Source organism: Myxine glutinosa, chromosome 1 (genome assembly GCF_964187855.1).
Source record: "Myxine glutinosa chromosome 1, kmMyxGlut1.1, whole genome shotgun sequence".
In the NCBI taxonomy this organism is placed as follows: domain Eukaryota; kingdom Metazoa; phylum Chordata; class Myxini; order Myxiniformes; family Myxinidae; genus Myxine; species Myxine glutinosa.
This window is the reverse complement of record NC_136261.1, coordinates 409,259,912-409,280,557: the sequence shown is the minus strand read 5'-3', so window position 1 is coordinate 409,280,557 and position 20,646 is coordinate 409,259,912. Positions and strand designations below refer to the sequence as shown.

General features: G+C 43.7%; 1 protein-coding gene across 1 annotated transcript in view; it reads left to right on the top strand.

The window, feature by feature from the left end:
• Positions 1 to 402: 402 nt before the first annotated feature.
• The window catches only part of HDHD5 (haloacid dehalogenase like hydrolase domain containing 5), a 51,652-nt gene continuing 31,408 nt past the window's right edge, over positions 403 to 20,646 (top strand). The window contains exons 1-5 of the mRNA XM_068103497.2: positions 403 to 645; positions 7,820 to 8,032; positions 8,190 to 8,302; positions 19,543 to 19,636; positions 19,835 to 19,868. Of these exons, the coding sequence (XP_067959598.2) occupies positions 526 to 645; positions 7,820 to 8,032; positions 8,190 to 8,302; positions 19,543 to 19,636; positions 19,835 to 19,868 (574 nt within the window). The 5' untranslated portion in view covers positions 403 to 525. The remainder of the gene's footprint in view (positions 646 to 7,819; positions 8,033 to 8,189; positions 8,303 to 19,542; positions 19,637 to 19,834; positions 19,869 to 20,646) is intronic.

Below are 20,646 nucleotides of genomic sequence, written 5' to 3'. Positions count from 1 at the left end.
GTGTCCTCACGCACGAAATCCCTGGGGCGATCGTTCCGTGCGGACAAACATGTCCTCGTGCCGGGGCTTTGTGACGTCATATTGCTCCAGTGCGGTCCGTGTAAGTTCAGGCTTTATATGGTTCCTGGGTTCTTCGATCCCAAATGGAGAGAACGAATGAACAACTCATTTAAAATAGGCTCGTGGGTCGTGCGCATGCGCGAAACAGCTAATTATTAACAGGCACCGAGTGGCCCGAATACCACTCAGGAGGTGTGTAACGGACAACAGCCAATCAGCGTCCAGTAGCGAAGGCGCGGTGGGAGTCCCCAACGTGGACCAATAGAGGACGGCTACCGGTGCCACGAGCCAATAGAAAGCGAGTGGATGACGTCAGACAAACCGGTTGAATTTGATGACGTCGATGAAATAGGGGCTGGAATTTCCTCTTCGCCGGATCCGCTGTTTCGGTCGTTCGCCATTAGTAGTTGGACCAGATAGCAGGTTCGATCCCTCGGAGGTGAACCTGCGGACCGGCCCAGCGGAATGGACGTCCTGGCGATGCACCTTGGGTACCTTGCTCGGGTTATGGCGCGACCGGTCATCACCAGATTGGGGCGAATGGAGTCGGGGTCGTTCCGCCGGCATTCATGGGGTCCAGTCCGGGTGAGCATCCCGATTCCAATCCCGTGTGTTCCTCGACCCCCACCCCCATGTCCCCTACGCGAGGTTGTCGTCCCAGGTTTGAATCCAGAATCCCACATTCGATCATCAGAGTTTGGATGTTCCTGGTCGAGGAATCTGATTGAGAGAGAGAAAACACGAATCTAGATCACGTGTTATGTAGGCCCACGTTTACATTAATTGGAATTACAGCGGATATATATATATATATATATATATACACATGTATGTATGTGTGTTTGTTTGTATATATATATATATATATGTATGTGTGTGTGTGTGTGTGTGTGTGTGTGTGTGTGTGTGTGTGTGTGTGTGTGTGTGTGTGTGTGTGTGTGTGTGTGTGTGTGTGTGTGTGTGTGTGTGTGTGTGTGTGTGTGTGTGTGTGTGTATTTGTATTTTTTTTTTTTTTTTTTACTGAATCGAGGCTCGTGAAAGAGCTAACATTTATTTCACAAACAAATCAACCAGACAAACAAAATATATAAAAAGAGGGAGCGGAAGACAAGATGGGGAGAGAAGGGGAAGCACACAATGTTTGTATATGTATGTTTGTGTATGTGTGTCCAACTGTCCATGTTTGTATATCTATGTGTGTATGTTTTTGTATGTATGTGTGTGGATGTATGTTTATGTATGTTTGTATATGTGTGTGGATGTATGTTTATGTATGTTTGTATATGTGTGTGTGTGTGTGTGTGTGTGTGTGTGTGTGTGTGTGTGTGTGTGTGTGTGTGTGTGTGTGTGTGTGTGTGTGTGTGTGTGTGTGTGTGTGTGTGTGTGTTTCTGCCCTGCTGAGCAACGATGTGTCTGCGTGGCAGGCTATACTTGTTGCTAACAGGTTGTGCAGCAGTTGCTGGGGTGAGACTCAATCTGTGCCTTGCTTCCTAGTCAAGTTAGGGGGTTCAATCTCTTTATGTATGTATATGTATATACATATATACAGTGCATTCAGAAAGTATTCAGACCCCTTCACTTTTTTCACATTTTGTTATGTTGCAGCCTTGTGCTGAAATAGTTTAAATTCATTTTTTCCCTCATCAATCTACACTCAATACCACATAATGACAAAGAGAAAACAGGATTTTAGAAAGTTTTGCAAATTTATTGAAAAGAAAAACCTGAAATATCCCATTGACATAAGTATTCATACCCTTTGCTATGACACTTGAAATTTAGCTCAGGTGCCTCCCATTTCTCTTGATCATCTTTGAGATGTTTCTACACCTTGATTGGAGTGCACCTGTGGTAAATTCAATTGATTGGACATGATTTGGAAAGGCACACACCTGTCTATATAAGGTCTCACAGCTGACAATGCATATCAGAGCAAAAACCCCAAGCCATGAGGTCGAAGGAACTGCCTGCAGAGCTCAGAGACAGGATTGTGTCGAGGCACAGATCTGGGGAAGCCGACAAAAAAACTTTCTGCTGCATTGAAGCTTCCCAAGAGCACAGTGGCCTCCATAATTCTTAAATGGAAGAAGTTTGGCATAACCAGGACTCTTCCTAGAGCTGGCTGCCCGGCCAAACTGAGCAATCGGGGGAGAAGGGCCTTGGTAAGAGAGGTGACCAAGAACCCGATGGTCACTCTGGCTGAGCTCCAGAGATCCTGTGTGGAGATGGGAGAAACTTCCAGAAGGACAACCATCACTGCAACACTCCACCGATCTGGGCTTTATGGCAGAGTGGCCAGACGGAAGCCTCTCCTCAGTGAAAGACACATGAAAGCCCGCTTGGAGTTTGTAAAAAAGCACCTAAAGGACTCTGACTGTGAGAAACAAGATTCTGTGGTCTGATGAAACCAAGATTGAACTGTTTGGCCTCAATTCTAAGCGTCATGTCTGGAGGAAACCAGGCACTGCTCATCACCTGCCCAATACCATCCCAACGGTGAAGCATAGTGGTAGCAGCATCATACTGTGGGGGTGTTTTTCAGCAGCAGGGACTGGGGGACTGGTCAGGGTTGAGGGAACAATGAATGGAGCAAAGTACAGAGATATCCTCAATGAAAACCTGAAACAGAGCGCTCAGGATCTCAGACTGGGCCGAAGGTTCACCTTCCAACAGGACAATGACCCGAAGCACACAGCCAAGACAACGCAGGAGTGGCTTCGGGACAACTCTGGGAAGGTCCTTGAGTGGCCCAGCCAGAGCCCTGACTTGAACCCAATCGAACATCTCTGGAGAGACCTGAAAATGGCTGTCCACCGACGGTCCCCATCCAACCTGACAGAGCTTGAGAGGATCTGCAGAGAAGAATGGCAAAAAATCGCCAAATCCAGGTGTGCAAAGCTTGTCGCGTCATACCCAAGAAGACTCGAGGCTGTAATCGCTGCCAAAGGTGCTTCAACTAAGTACTGAGTTAAGGGTCTGAATACTTATGTCAATGTGATATTTCAGTTTTTTCCTTTTTAATAAATTTGCAAAACTTTCTAAAATCCTGTTTTCTCTTTGTCATTATGGGGTATTGAGTGTAGATTGATGAGGGAAAAAATGAATTTAAACTATTTCAGCATAAGGCTGCAACATAACAAAATGTGAAAAAAGTGAAGGGGTCTGAATACTTTCTGAATGCAGTGTGTGTGTGTGTGTGTGTGTGTGTGTGTGTGTGTGTGTGTGTGTGTGTGTGTGTGTGTGTGTGTGTGTGTGTGTGTGTGTGTGTGTGTGTGTGTGTGTGTGTGTGTGTGTGTGTGTGTGTGTGTGTGTGTGTGTGTGTGCGCGCTTACTATGTGGAATTTAACAGGATTAACAATATGTTTAATCAAAGTGTAAATGATGGAAATGCTTTTTCCTCTAGACACGTGACTCCACATCGCAGTCCTGATTGGATGGTGTGGAAGTAGCCTACTCATGTTACCAAGGCAACCATTCCTTATCAACAGTTTGTAATACAATATAGATCTCTCCAAGATATGTGGCAACAGAACAACCTCTGGTTAGACCCTCTAATTCCCTGCGTGACGATAAACCATTAGGTTGTTCCCTCCTGCCCACATCACCTCTCCCCTGTAGCTTCTCCCTCCTCACCTCTCCCCTGTAGCTTCATCCTCCTCACCTCTCCCCTGTAGCTTCTCCCCCCTCACCTGTCCCCTGTAGCTTCTCCCTTCTCACCTCTCCCCTGTAGCTTCTTCCTCCTCACCTCTCCCCTGTAGCTTCTCCCTCCTCAACTCTCCCCTGTAGCTTCTCCCCCCTCACCTGTAGCTTCTCCCTCCTCACCTCTCCCCTGTAGCTTCTTCCTTCTCACCTCTCCCCTGTAGCTTCTTCCTTCTCACCTCTCCCCTGTAGCTTCTTCCTTCTCACCTCTCCCCTGTAGCTTCTCCCCCCTCACCTGTAGCTTCTCCCTCCTCACCTGTCCCCTGTAGCTTCCCTCCTCCCTCCTCACCTGTCCCCTGTAGCTTCGATCCTCCTCCTCACCTTTCCCCTGTAGCTTCCGTCCTCCTCCTCACCTTTCCCCTGAAGCTTCCCTCACCCCTCACCTTTCCCCTGTAGCTTCCCTCCTCCTCCTCACCTTTCCCCTAAAGCTTCCCCTCTGCCTCCCCTTCGTTCTGTAAGTTACTTGTTTCTGGCCTATTCTCACCTATGGCATGACGGCATCCGCCGTTTACTCCAAGCTTTTAAATCTCCAAATGACTAATGAATTAAATTACAGGAATCAAATAATAAAATTAATTTCCGAACCATTAGTAGTAAAGGTTTGGTGACGTTTACACTTTTACCAACGATCTTTACACAGCACTCCACACACGTAAACCAAACCCATCCATTTTCCCTGAAAAGGTGCGCATTTCCGTGTGACGTCATACCAAGTACACACATTTGGAGCTTCTTTGCCAAGACTCTGCAGGTATCAAGGTTAAACTGTTTATTATCCATTGCGCTGATTTTACAAAACAAATTAACCGTGACGTCAACAGCTGGATCATTTGAATTACACACTTTCACCTTCACTATGACGTCAACAGCTGGCTCATTTGAATTAGACACACTTTCACCTTCACTATGATGTCAACAGCTGGATCATTTGAATTAGACACACTTTCACCTTCACTATGACGTCAACAGCTGGATCATTTGAATTAGACACACTTTCACCTTCACTATGACGTCAACAGCTGGATCATTTGAATTAGACACACTTTCACCTTCACTATGACGTCAACAGCTGGATCATTTGAATTACACACTTTCACCTTCACGATGACGTCAACAGCTGGATCATTTGAATTAGCCACACTATCACCTGTGCTATGACGTCAACAGCTGGATCATTTGAATTAGACACACTTTCACCTTTAATATGACGTCAACAGCTGGCTCATTTGAATTAGACACACTTTCACCTTCACTATGACGTCAACAGCTGTATCATTTGAATTATACACACTTTCACCTTCACTATGACGTCAACAGCTGGATCATTTGAATTAGACACACCTTCACCTTTACCGTGACGTAAACAGCTGGATCATTTGAATTGGACACTCCTTTTTTCTTTTATTTTTTTATTTTGTATACAGAATCGAGGCTCGTGAAAGAGCTAACATTTGTCACACAAACAAATCAAACAGACAAACAAAATATATAAAAAGAGGGAGCGGAAAACAAGATGGGGAGAGAAGGGGAAGCACACAAACACAACATTTGAGAGCAGGGACATCGGTAGATGTGTGGGAGGGAGAGGGCTTGGGGGGAGGAGGCGTGGGAAAGGGGGGGGGGGGGTGAGAGAAGGAGAAGTATAAAACACAAGGACACCAAGGACTTCCAGGAAAGAAGTTAGTATTTTAAAAAAGTGGATTTGGGGTGAAATTAGCGGGGGTAGAAAAGATCAAGGTTTTGGATGTGGGAAGATAAGAGATGGTGGTGAACAGCTGTTTTAAAGACCTGGAGGGAGGAGTGGGATCGAAGAGAGTCAGGGAGTTTGTTCCAGAGGTGGGAGAAAAGAGCAATGAAGGAGTGTAGGTGAGCAGAGAGTCTTGATTTTGGCAGTTTAACCATAAGAGGGATGCAGGCAGATCTTGTGCGACCTGTAGGAATATTTGGGGGACAGAGCCCAGAGAGAGAGCTGGGGGGGGGGGGGGCAAGGCCGGAGAGGAGTCGGTCGAAGACGGAAAGACCACCAACCTGCCTGCGGTGAGTGAGTGAAAGGCCCTCGGAGTTAGCTTCATCGCGGGAGATTCCAATGATTCTGAACGCTTTGGTTTCAACAGCGTGAAGACGAGCTAGGTGTGAGGCAGGAGCACCAGCCCAGAGGGGAGAGCAGTATTCCATTGAGCTGCGGATGAAAGCCTTGTATATGGTGAGGAGCTCAGGTGTGCCAAAGAAGGACTTCGCACGACGGAGGATGCCCAGTCGGCGACTGGCTTTGGAGGCCAGATTTGAAATGTGCTTTTCCCAGGAAAGGTCATGGCAGATAGTGAGACCCAAAAGCTTGAGTGACAGAACCTCTTGGAGAGGATTATTCAGAACGTGGATGGGAGGGTTGTCCAGTCGGTCTTTTCGGAGAGACATCGTAAGAGAGTGAGATTTGTCAGGATTGAAAGACGTGTTCCACTTGTTTGCCCAGTCTTTGATTTTATCCAGGTCTGCAGAGAGTGAGGAGGCTGCAGACTGCCGATCTGAGGGATGAGGAATGGATCGGCAGAGAGGAGTCGTCAGCAAAGAGATAGAGAGGATTTTCAAGAGAGTTAGAGAGATCATTGATGAAGACCAGAAAAAGCACAGGGCCCAGAACACTGCCTTGGGGAACTCCAGCCTGAACAGGAAGAGGAGATGAGAGAAACCCATTCAGGGCCACACGTTGACTACGACTAGAGAGGAAGTCCGCCAGCCATGCATGGAGATTTCCATGGATACCAAAGGAGGAGAGTTTGTGAGCAAAGCGGGGTGCCAGACCGTATCGAAGGCACGTGATATGTCAAGGGAGACAGCTCTAATTTCCTGTTTGGCATTGAGGACCTCCATCCATTGTTGAGAAAGCAGAAGCCGCATGTCCAGAGTAGAATGACCTGGTCTGAAACCAAATTGATGATCAGAGATCAAGCCATTGGAGAAGAGGAAAGATTTCATATCCAAAGCAATGATGGATTCCATGACTTTGCTGATAATTGGGAGAAGGCTGATTGGTCTGTAGTTGCTAGGATCTGTTTTTGCACCTTTTTTGTGCAAAGCGGTGATGTTGGCTGATTTCCAAGCAGATGGCAGATGACCTTGAGCAAACGAGAGGGTGAAGAGAACAAAGAGAGGGAGTGAAAGAGGGGAAGAACAGGATTTTAGGACCCGTGGGCTGATGCCGTCAGGTCCAGTTGCAGAATCAGAGTCGAGGGTTGACAGAAACTTTTCCACCTTGTCAGGAGGATAGGACACAGAGTCCAGGAGCAGCTGGGTATGACTGGGTACGGTGGGTACAGAGAGGGATGAGTTTGGGACACAAGATTTAGAGGCAAACACAGTGTCGAGGCATTCAGCTTTTTCACGTGCGGAGTCAGCTGTGTAGCCGTTTGAGGTGAGGGAGGGGATGGAGGGGGAACAAACACCAGAAACAGATTTGACCAGACACCACCAGGACTTGGAAGAGGGAGACAGATAAGAGAGTTCGGTCTTGAATACGGAACTTTCACCTTTACTATGACGTCAACAGCTGGCTCATTTGAATTAGACACTTTCACCTTTACAATGACGACAACAGCTGGATCATTTGAATTAGACACACTTTCACCTTTACTCTGACGTCAACAGCCTGATCATTTCAATTATACACACTTTCACCTTTACGATGACGTCAACAGCTGGATCATTTGAATTAGACACACTTTCACCTTTACTATGACGTCAACAGCTGGATCATTTGAATTAGACACTTTCACCTTTACTATGACGTCAACAGCTGGATCATTTGAATTAGACACACTTTCACCTTTACTGTGACGTCAACAGCTGGATCATTTGAATTAGACACACTTTCACCTTTACTATGATGTCAACTGCTGGATCATTTTAATTAGACACACTTTTACCTTCACGATGACGTCAACAGCTGTATCATTTGAATTACACACTTTCACGTTCAATGTGACGTCATTTTCTTTCGTTCTGGTGCCTGTTTGTAAAAATTTATATGGTGTTTCTTCTCCCATGACACCCATGGTACCCACAGCGTATGGGCTCCAGCCCCACCTTCGGACTTCTGTTTGATATTGATGGGGTGTTGATCCGGGGGAAGACCCCCATTCCTGCCGCCCGAGAGGCCTTCACGAAGCTGATCGACTCCAAGGGGGAGTTCCGCATTCCCGTCGTATTCGTCACCAATGCCGGGAATTGCTTGCGTCAAACCAAGGCGGATCAGTTGTCTGAAATGCTCGAAGTGCCGGTGAGATGGGCCGAGCATTGTCGGGCTGTGTGGGGACAGCAGGGGGCACTGCATCTTAATGCAACTTGTCTTTGGGAGGGCCTGATTGATACACCTGATATTAAATGGTATATTTTTAAAGGTGCAGAGGTTGTAAAAATAATTTGATTCCTCTCAGATCTCCCAAGACCAGGTGTTGATGTCGCACTCCCCCTTGAGAATGTTTCGACAATTCCACGACAAGCACGTACTCGTCTCGGGACAGGGCCCCGTCGAGGACATCGCGACAAAGTATCCTTTGTACTCAAGCCATGGTACCTCGGACAGGCTGCGTGGCCTTTCGGCCCAAAATGTCAAACAAACGAGTCCAAAACATGTTAAAGTTAGTCACAAGTCAATGGCTGCTGGAAGGTTCACCTTTGTAAGCAGTAAATGTATGAAGAGTATAATGTTGATAATGATAAAAGGACAAAAATGATTAGTCATGAAAGGGATATACTGGTAATGAGTAATAAAAGGGATATGATTCGTCATGAAAGGGATATGATTCGTCATAAAATGGGATATACTGGTAATGAGTAATAAAAGGGATATGATTACCGGTAGTCATGAAAGGGATATGATGAGTGTCGTGGAAATCAATCAGGTCCACAACTTTGTCCCATAGGTAGGTTTAATCACAATTATATCTTTGGCATCATCCTGTAAAAATACAATCATGCAATAGATATCAGGATCTTGGCATCATATAGAAAGGATCGATAATAATAGTCAAAGCAAGCGAGTCTAGCATATATGTGCGGGTACGTACCATTCAAGACTACAAGACTACATGTCATAGTAAATGTCACAGGAGTGGCTCAGCGTCGCGGATGTCCCAGGTCTTATAGGCGCCCCTCAGTGGTTTAAGCGAGCATCACTCCCGGGTTCAACTTTGGTATATTTTCACTACAATGAGTAATAAAAGGGATATACCGGTAATGAGTAATAAAAGGGATATGATGAGTAATAAAAGGGATATACCGGTAATGAGTAATAAAAGGGATATGATGAGTAATAAAAGGGATATACCGGTAATGAGTAATAAAGGGGATATGATTAGTCATAAAATGGGATATACCGGTAATGAGTAATAAAAGGGATATGATGAGTAATAAAATGGGATATACCGGTAATGAGTAATAAAAGGGATATGATGAGTAATAAAAGGGATATACCAGTAATGAGTAATAAAAGGGATATTATGAGTAATAAAAGGGATATACCGGTAATGAGTAATAAAGGGGATATGATTAGTCATAAAATGGGATATACCGGTAATGAGTAATAAAAGGGATATGATGAGTAATAAAAGGGATATACCGGTAATGAGTAATAAAAGGGATATGATTAGTCATAAAATGGGATGTACTGGTAATGAGTAATAAAAGGGATATGATTAGTCATAAAAGGGATAAACTGGTAATGAGTAATAAAAGGGATAAACTGGTAATGAGTAATAAAAGGGATATACTGGTAATGAGTAATAAAAGGGATATACTGGTAATGAGTAATAAAAGGGACATACTGGTAATGAGTAATAAAAGGGATATACTGGTAATGAGTAATAAAAGGGACATACTGGTAATGAGTAATAAAAGGGATATGATTAGTCATAAAATGGGATGTACTGGTAATGAGTAATAAAAGGGATATGATTTGTCATAAAATGGATATACTGGTAATGCGTAATAAAAGGGATTTACCGGTAATGAGTAATAAAAGGGATATACTGGTAATGAGTAATAAAAGGGATTTTCTGGTAATGAGTAATAAAAGGGATATACTGGTAATGAGTAATAAAAGGGATATACTGGTAATGAGTAATAAAAGGGATATACTGGTAATGAGTAATAAAAGGGATTTTCTGGTAATGAGTAATAAAAGGGATATACTGGTAATGAGTAATAAAAGGGATATACTGGTAATGAGTAATAAAAGGGATGTACTGGTAATGACACTAATGACTAATGAGTAACGTTATTATTTAATAACGTTATTATTAAGATCAAACGTTATTATTTAATAAATATTGTATTCTATAGTTGGTCCACATATACAATTTATTACGTACAAAACAATTCAAAGTAATGTTTAATTACATCATTGGAAAATAATTAACTCACCTGAAATAAACTTTGTATATACTGTGAGAATATGAAAAAATATAATTGCACTGCGGTTTGATCCGTAAGTTGTTTTCAGTCGCTGCACTTTTACTAAGTGATAATAAATAACTCATTCCCTCGTGGGGAACCCATCTCTCTCTACCCATCACTCTCCTCCCTCCTCTTCCCCCTTCACACCTCTCACCCTTCACTCCTCTCCACTCCTCTCCACTCCTCATTCCTCTCCTCTCTCCTCACTCTCCTCCCTCCTCTTCCCCTTCACTCCTTTACCCCTTCACTCCTCTCTACTCCTCATTCCTCTCCTCTCCTCGCTCCTCTGCACCTCCTCACCCCTCTCCTCTTCCCCTCACTCTCGTCTCCCCTCACTCTCGTCTCCACTCACTGTCTTCTCCACTCACTGTCGTCCCTCCTCACTCTCGTCTCCCCTCACTCTTGCCTTCCCCTCACTCTCATCTCCGCCTCACTCTCATCTCCCCTCACTCTCATTTCCTCCTCACTCTCGTCTCCCCTAAATCTCACTCTCCTCTCCACCCCCTCTTCTCTTCTCACTCTACCTCAATCCCCCCTCCTCTCCTCTCCCCTCACTCTCATCTCCCCTCACTCTCCTCTCCACCCCTTCTTTCCTTTCCCCACCCCTCACTCCTCTTCTCACTCCTCTTCTCACTCTCACTCACTCTCACCCCCCCCCCTCCTCTCCTGTCCACCCCGTCTCTCCTTTCCCTTCCCCTCACTGCTGTCCTCTCCCCTTACTCCTCATCTCCTCACTCCACTCTCCCTCCTCTCCCCCTCCACTCGTCTCCACCCCTCATTCCTCTCCCCTCCACCGCTCACTCCTCTCCTCTCCTCACTCCTCTCCTCACTCCTCTCCTCTCCTCATTCCTCTCCACCCCTCACTCCTCTCCACCCCTCACTCCTCTCCTCCTCTCCCTCCTCTCCCACCTCACTTCCCCATCCCTTACTTTCCTCTCCCTCCTCACTCCTCTCCCCTCCTCCCTCCTTTCTGCTCTTCCCTCTTCCTCATCACCCCCTCTTCATCCTCTGTCCCAATCCCCGCATTGCATCTGACTAGATACATTCAGAACAGCTATTAGAATGTATTTTCGCCAATATTTACCCAATTTTCTCACCTTTTGCTGCAACGGAGTCTTAAACCATCTTAGCGACTATGAAAAATGAAATCGGATTGTGAATTAGAGTCGAGATAAAGCTGTGTGTGACTTTGAATGGACTTTAGATTAGAGACCTTAATTTCATCAAAATGCATTTTTGGCTAAACACGCAAATTTTTGTCCAATTTCCTTCCCGTGTTTTGTAACCGAGTCTTAAACCATCGTAGTGACTATGAACAATGAAATCAGATGGTGAATTAGAGTTGAGATAAGGCCGTGAGAGAGTCAGCGTGGGCCTTACAAAAGAGGCTTATGAGGCCCCCAGAGCGATGCGGAGTAAACAAAATGTTTTTGTGATTCGTTTTTGAAGCATCTCCCTCAAAGGGGGAAGCCCCACCCTCAACGGATGGACGGACAGACAGACTGGAGGACAGTATGATATAATAAATGTACGATGTATTAGATGTTATATAATTATTATGGATAGAACAACAGTGAGAATTTTTTTTACGTTACATGTCACCTCCGGGTGTGATACATGTCCCCTAAACGTGTAGTGGCTCTGGTTGATCGAGGGATTTCCGGTACCGGGTGGAACTGGAGGAGAGATGAGCAGACGAGCAGGTTGTCGGTTGTTGTTTTTAATAAAATGACTCCGAACTCCTCGGACGTCTTTTCACAGGAAGGTCCAATGTTTGCTCCAATGAAGGTCCAATGTTTGTCAAAAAATTATTTATTTATTTATTTTTTATAACATCTCATCCGGGTCATGCCCCCCAACCCTCCCTGCATACACCATGATGTGCATCTGTTCTTCCGGTAACCTGCCTTTTCACTACCCAACCCCCACCTCGGTCAAACTTGCAGAATCCAGGCTTTCCACATCACTCAACTTTTACCCCACTCTTCCCTCTCGGACTTCAAGCAGGTGGCGTACCACCATGTTATGTCACCTCATAGGTTGTAAATAATGCAATGACGTCAGAATGCTTGCCTCAGAGATAATTAGCATAGATTTTGAAAAATAGTTGTCACCACTGCTGCACAGCTGTTGTTGTTGTTTCCCGGTAGAATGATCGAGCATCACGTGCGGCTTTTTTGATAACACGTCGATGTTATCAAACGTATCAAGGTGATATTGGATTGCTCGAACCATTTCAGGGGCTCATGGGGCTCACTGAGCTCACTGGGCAGGCCGAAAGTGTTCTCTCATACAGGAATCAATCAGGATTCGACCTGTGGCTTTTTGGAATTTGCATTCCTGCCTTTTGATTGGTGGAAATTGATCTGAGCTAAGTCGGATTCTGCAGTGGAAATCTTCTTTATCTTCCGGAATTTTAAGTCTAGAGCCAAGTTCTATATGTGTTGTTTTGACTTTGGTCTGTCAATGCTGTTTTCAAAGGTCATTCCTCGCTCTTCTAATTCATTTATTAACTTCCTTGGTGTTCTAGCAATGGTCACTCGGTGTTCCGCTATACACTGTCTGCTAAACGTATTGGAGAAGTTGTGTAAATACTAGCCGATGCTGATTATTTTAATTTAATTATTTGTGTTGCTAGCCTACATCATTTACTTAGTAATTTATTTAGTACTACAGACTTGCAATTTAATGTGGAATATTTTTTTTGTGGGGGTGAACTTACTTTTCAAGATGTCTTAGAACCAAAAGTTCATTGGAATTATGCTGAAATTATTCTAGATTTTGTTAATGTGACCTTCAAAAGAAACAAAAACCACATTTGACATTTCGAAACAAATAAATTGATCCTTGAACGTGATGTAAACTGATATCAAACTCAATTCATGGACAGTACTGTGTTAAACTTCTGTACGTTTTCCAGAAGTATCTCTTTATTTTGCACATTAGCCAATTTTTTTTTAACAAAAACAAAAGTTAAATTACGACTGTGATTACGGACAGTAAAATTACAGTTCAGTACTTCGTGTAACCCCCACGAGCATTCAGGAGAGCACGTACACGTTGAGGCATGCTGTTTACGAGATTTGCCAAGGTTTGGACAGGAATCGCTTGCCATGCAGTGACAATGGCCTGCTGCAATTCACGCACAGAGGTCGGCTGCTGGTCCAAGTGGTCGATTTGACGCGTTATTCTGCCCAAAAGTTCTCTATCGGATTCATATCCGGGGACATGGCAGGCCACTCCATATGCTCTACACCACGGTCAGCAAGAAAGTGTTGGATCATGCGAGCACGATGAGGCCGTGCATTGTCATCTTGGAAGACAAAGTTTCCTCGAAAGGCTGCACGAGCAAATGGAAGCAATGTTTCTTCCAGAATGGCCCTGTACTTGAACTGGTTCAGGTTTCCATTCAGAACGACCAGGCCAGTTTTGCCCCCTGCATGAAAAGCAGCCCAAACGGTCACCCCACCACCTCCAGCTTGGACTCTTGGCACTATACAATCTTTGTTGTAGGCTTCATGCACTTCTCTGTGCACTCGGACGCGGCCATCTTGACGATAGACCAGAAATCTAGACTCGTCACTGAAGATCACGTGATTCCAGTGTCCTGGCTGCCATTGATGGTGCTCTCTGGCCCACTGCAATCGGCGCTGGCGGTGTTGTCTGGTCAGGCGTGGCTTTCTCAGGGGACGCCTGGCACGATAGCCTGCTTGAACCAGTCGTTGGTTGACTAGCCTTCTGGATACAGGCACATTTGTCAGTTGCTGCCACTCAGCCCTAAGCCGATTAGCTGACTTGGTACGGCCATTGCGGACTAACCGGTGCAGCTGGCGATCATCCCTCCTTGTGGTTCTGCGGGGACGTCCTGGCCTCGGTATTGGAATAGGGACACCCCTCTGAGCATTTCGTTTCAGGATCTTTGACACCTGACCTTGAGTGATGCCAGACTGCCGAGCAATAGCACGCTCTTTCATGCCGTAATTTCGTAAAGCCACCACTCCATGACAAACAGCATTGTCGAGTTGACGGACCATCTCCACAGGAAACGGCAATAACTTTTGGAGACGTGCAGCAGTTGTTTTCCACTAATACAGAACGCAACAACCCTTGTATACCCGACTGTGAAGCCAATCATCAAATGCACCTGTCCATACATTTTGCCACGCCACCTGTGATATAATCCTGTTGTTGACTTCTTGCTGCGACAGACAATCAGTGACGTGGTTCTTTTAACAAATAAATCACCAAAGTGTAAAAGAAACTCACCAGATTGATATACTGAGTTAAGAAAGTAAACCCAAGTCAAGAAAAAAAAAAAATTACATATTTAATGCAAAGTCTGTAGTATAAAAGCCCATCAAAATGACGGGTTGGAAGTTTATTCGATGGTGCAGCCTTGTGAGCATGCTAAAGTCCGAAGCCTCGGCCTAGGCAGCAGGAAATGTTTAGATGGAAACTGCCCCTCGGATGTCAGGTGTGCTTGTTACCTTCGCCACCACAGGTGGATGGAGGTAATGTTTTCACCCCTGTTGGTCCGTTTGTTTGTGAACAAGATATCTCAAAAAGTTGTGGACGGATTCAGATGAAATTTATCAGATTCAATTTATCAGATTCCTCCTCCCCCCAAGCCCACGGATCTCCCGATGTCCCTGTTCTCTGCTGTTGTACTTGTGTGCTTCCCTCTCTCTCCCCATCTTGTCTCCCACTCCCGTTATTGTATGTCTTGTGTGTCCATTTATTTATTTATTTATTTTTGATTTCAGCTCTTACAGGAGCCTCGATCTTGTATACAAAAAAGTAATAATAATAATAATTCTCCGTTCTCTTTTCCCTATTTTATGAATCGGGTGCTTGCACATTTGTACTTCCAAATTTGAAATGGTGTCACAACACGTAGGAAAAGGAAGCTCACTTGGAGAAAAGGCAGCAGGAAATGTTTAGATGGAAACTGCCCCTCGGATAAGTGTTTCTGCCCTTTAACTTCCTCAGTAACTCGGGGGGCGGGGCCACACTCTGGGATCAGCTGAGTGTTGTCGACTCCAAGGGGCTGTTTTTATAACTTCCTTTGTTCTATTGACTCTGCATCTAGAATTTTGCACCAAAGCTGCCAGTTCTGTGAATACCTGTTGTTGTTGTTACCTCCGCCACCAAAGGTGGATGGAGGTTACGTTTCCACCCCTGTTGGTCCGTTTGTTTGTGAATAAGATATCTCAAAAAGTTGTGGACGGATTCAGATGAAATTTATCAGAGATGTAGTGCATGTGACAAGCACTTAATGATTAGATTTTTGTAAAGATCCGGATTCGGATCCGACTAGTAGAACATTTAAGGTGATTCTTCACCATTGGGAGATCGGGCCAAAAACGATACGTAGCAGGATATCTCAAAAAGTTGTGGACGGATTTGGACGAAACCTTTGTGGACAGGTTGGGTGTCTGACAAGGACAAATCGATTCGATTTTGGTGAAGATCTGAATATGGATTTGGATATGAGAATTATTTAATTTCCAAAGTGATTCTTCATCATTGAGAGATAGGGCCAAAAACGATACATAGCGGGATATATCAATAAGTTATGGATGGATTTGGACGAAGCATGTTGGACAGGTTGTGTGTGTGACAAGAAACAATCGATTCAATTTTGGTGAAGATCAGGATCCGGATCCATCTAGTAGAATATTTTAAGTGATTCTTCACCATTGAGTGATATGGCCAACCGGGCGGAGGTTGCTCTCTACTGAGTGCTGTTGTTGTTGTTGTATAGCCCCAGACAGTTTTCTTGACCGATCTCGCGACCCAGAGATCCTCCACCTGCCCCCCCCCCCCCCCCCCCCCCCACATCCAGGATGATGTCCACCCGCCTTCACGAAGTGAGGCCCAAGACAGAGTTAGAGAGAAAGACACACAGAGACCGAGACAGAGAAAAACGGAATCTTAGTAAAATCGGAACCAAAGACTGGGAAGTTGCAACACGTGGATTTGCATTGGCATGCCAGTGATTGAATTGGCGGATTCCCATTACTCCCACAGCTATTCCTGCAATGGCTGCGCTGCATGAAACTCCGTGCAATTCGAGCTCAGGCATGCCTGCGTCTCACTTCTGACGTGCGTAGGATCATGTATGACGTTGCTACTCGTATTGAGTTCTCGGCACGACCCGATGGTTTGGGGTCTTTGGGGAACTGTCAGATAAAGATAACTCGGCTGGATTTAGGTTTAGGTATACCTAGCGGCGTGGTGCACAGGTAGTCACATGGCCCTGGGCTATCTGATGGACTTTAAGCCGGGTGTCCCATATGCTAGCATTCGTTAAAACATCCCACTGTCTTTCGAAGAAGAGTAGGTGAGTTATCAACAGCACTGAACAAATTAGAAATTCCTGCCATAACCTGCAAGGTGGGCACCGCATCAGTGGGGCAGCCAGCAGCCAAGTGCTGCGCACGAATGAATGAATGAATGAATGAGTTGTGTCATGATGATTGGGCTTCTCGGTCGTTGTTTAACAATAACATGAAGCACTGAACAAATCACTAAAGTAAGAAGAATGTGAATTTATTCACCGATTAGTTATACCTTACAATGATTTAGGATTGGCCAGGAATTGTGGGGATCACACTTTACATTGATCCGCATGCGACTCCGTACAGTTTGGATCATGTGTGTATATATATATATGTGTGTGTGTGTACAGTAAGAGTTCGATTCCAAAACTAAACCCATCGTTATGTCAGACACCTCGTTTAGAAACAAAGATGTTTTTTTATGCCTCCGCCGACAAAGTCGCCGGAGGCATTGTTTTCGCGTTGTCCGTCCATATCCGTACGGGCTAAACCTCATTTTCTGAGCAACCACAAGTCAAATTGAAACAAAACTTTCAGGGTATGAGTGACGCCCATGCAGAATGTTTCTATGATAATTGTGACGTCATATGTCACGTGGTATGGCAGCTATCTTGGATTAAAAGCAAATTTTTTTTTTTAAATTCTCGGAAACCACTGAATGGAAAAATTTGAAACTTGCCACATTGTCAAGTACTCCCAGTGGGGAACAAAAGCATGATAATGATGACATCATCAGTGAAGTGGTATACCAGACCAAAATGTTTTAATCGAATTCCTTATCCTAAAAATCTGAAATTGTATGCATATGATCTATGACCCATTTGTAGTGCAATATTAAATTTATGACATCATAGATCACGTGGTTTGGCAGCCATATTGGATTGAAGGAAAATATTAAATAATTATATCTCTGAAACCGCTCACCCTATCAATGCAAAATTTTACAAATATCATCTAACATGGTGGTGTTGGTGTTGCATATATCATGGTGTTGCATATAGTTTGAAAATGATGATTTCATAGGTCACATGGTTTGGCAGCCATCTTGGATAGAAAAACGAACCTTATCCGATCAACACAAAACTTCACAAACGTGATCCACTACCCATACATATGCAGAGTGATGGCATCTACCCGTTGTGGGACTATGCGGAGGCATATTGGTGACACAGTTGCATTGTTCTAGTTTCTCTATGAACCGAAAAGGTGCACAGCCCTTTGGAGAAAAATAATTTTGTATGCGTACTTGGACTACCATTTGAACTGCTTAGCTACCAGTAACTCAAATCGCAAAGTGTGGAATTGGCCTTAATAACCCTCGCCAGGAGAGAAGAAATTGGGTTTTCTTTGTTTGTGTTTGTCTGACTGACACATAATGTGCGAACATAGGCCACAAACACCACCTGGTGGTAGCCAGTCTTACACGTTATCTGAGTACGTCTATAAAGTATGTACAATTAGAATGTGAGAACGTCTTTAAAGTAAGTACAATTAGAATGTGAGTACGTCTATAAAGTATGTCCAATTAGAATGTGAGTATGTCTATAAAGTATGTACAATTAGAATGTGAGTACGTCTATAAAGTATGTACAATTAGAATGTGAGTACGTCTATAAAGTATGTCCAATTAGAATGTGAGTACGTCTTTCAAGTATGTGCAATTAGAATGTGAGTACGTCTATAAAGTATGTACAATTAGAATGTGAGTACGTCTATAAAGTATGTACTATTAAAATGTGAGTACGTCTATAAAGTATGTACAATTAGAATGTGAGTACGTCTATAAAGTATGTACAATTAGAATGTGAGTACGTCTATAAAGTATGTACAATTAGAATGTGAGTACGTCTATAAAGTAGGTACTATTAGAATGTGTGTACGTCTATAAAGTAGGTACTATTAGAATGTGAGTACGTCTATAAAGTATGTACTTTAGAAGGTGAGTACGTCTATAAAGTATGTACTATTAGAATGTGAGTACGTCTATAAAGTATGTACAATTAGAATGTGAGTACGTCTATAAAGTATGTACTTTAGAAGGTGAGTACGTCTATAAAGTATGTACTATTAGAATGTGAGTACGTCTATAAAGTATGTACTATTAGAATGTGAGTACGTCTATAAAGTATGTACTTTAGAAGGTGAGTACGTCTATAAAGTATGTACTTTAGAAGGTGAGTACGTCTATAAAGTATGTACAATTAGAATGTGAGTACGTCTATAAAGTATGTACAATAAGAATGTGAGTACGTGTTTCAAGTATGTGCAATTAGAATGTGAGTACGTCTATATAGTATGTACAATTAGAATGTGAGTACGTCTATAAAGTATGTACTATTAGAATGTGAGTACGTCTATAAAGTATGTACAATTAGAATGTGAGTACATTGATAAAGTATGTACAATTAGAATGTGAGTACGTCTATAAAGTATGTACAATTAGAATGTGAGTACATCGATAAAGTATGTACATTTAGAATGTGAGTACGTCTATAAAGTATGTACAAGTATAATGTGAGTACGTCTATAAAGTATGTACAAGTATAATGTGAGTATGTCTATAAAGTAGGTACAATTATTCCTTGTTTTTGAAGGATGTTGTACAGTGAGTGTATTATGTGGTTCCATGTCCTTGTCCGAATATAATGAAAATTGTGACTGAGTTTTGAACATTTAAACAAATCTCATAAACTGTCCATTTTGCTGTTCCCAATTAATTAAACTCTTGCATCATAATTCCGGGAAATCAGCTTCGAATCCCACACATTGTGGGTATTCGCCCATAGTCTCCCAATGTCTTTGAAATTGGTATAAATATCATGTCAGAGACGTGGTCTATGTACAAGCTGTTCCTCCACAAGTCGTAGATCATCGTGGAAAATCAAGGTAATTGAGTGATTGTGACGTCATCTTTGGAATCATGTAAACAGCCAGTTGGACAATGCAGGATTTTCCGCATCCTCTTGCTTTCCTGAACTCGATGCCTCTTCAGCCTCGGCTTCTCCCACATCATCACGATGGACATGGTGCGGGAAGCGTTTCCTCTGCTCGACATGGTGGATCACAATCGACGACCCAAACTAACGGTGACCCTTTACTCTGGTCGGTCGATCCGACCAGGTCGGTCTCTCTCTATGTCACGTCATTTAGTTGCGCAGTTCTATCTGATCATGCATCCTACACTTTAACTGAAGTTATGTCACATCCTCTTTGTTTTCTGTTATGACATCATCACATGTTTTTGAATCGTCATTAATCCTGCGCTTTGTTCTTTGTCTCTTTAGGTTAAACCTACAGTGGATTTTCCAAAAATCGAAGGTATAATTTTTCACATGTTGTTGTTTTTCTATTTTTAAAAAGGTCATTTGTCATGAAACTTGTGTATGTGATTGTTATGTCAGATGTAGGCTCGGTGTGATCGTGGGCAGGTAGACCTGCAAATCAAAATGGCCGCTGTAGTTCCTCCACCGATGACTGTAACTGGGATAATTGAGATGTGCAATGTTTGCTAGTTTGTCTCCAGCTGAATAATCTATTCGTATCCTAGTGTGACGTGTTGGCGGTAATCGCAGCGATGTTGAAAAGATCATCGAGTTGGTGCAAAGCCACAATCGACCTTTGTCGCTGCTCCGTGATTGGTAATTTCACTCGTCTGCCGATTGTCGTTTTGTGGAACCTTATGATACCGAGGCCAAATTTCGTCTTTTATGTTCGATTATAAGAAAACTTGTGTGGAAGAGCAGAGGTACAGCTTACCCGAATTGTGCTATGCACACCTTGACATGTTTGGTTTTTTGTCCCAAACCTTTTTTCGATATACACAGGGTCAAGGCTCATGGAAGAGCTTGGACACAGAACAAATCAGGACACGACACAACAAAGGGAACAGCAGGAGAAGGAAACGCCAACAGCAGGGTGGAGGGAGAAGGTTGACAGAGACCGACAAACAAGGGATGCAGGTAACAATGAAGGGTAGCGGCAAACACAAGGGGTAGACAAGATGGACTTGTAAACAAAATTTTGGGAGGGGTGGGGGTGTTTTAACAGGTGTAGAAAAAATCATGACATTGGATGGGGGATAACCTGAGATGGTGTC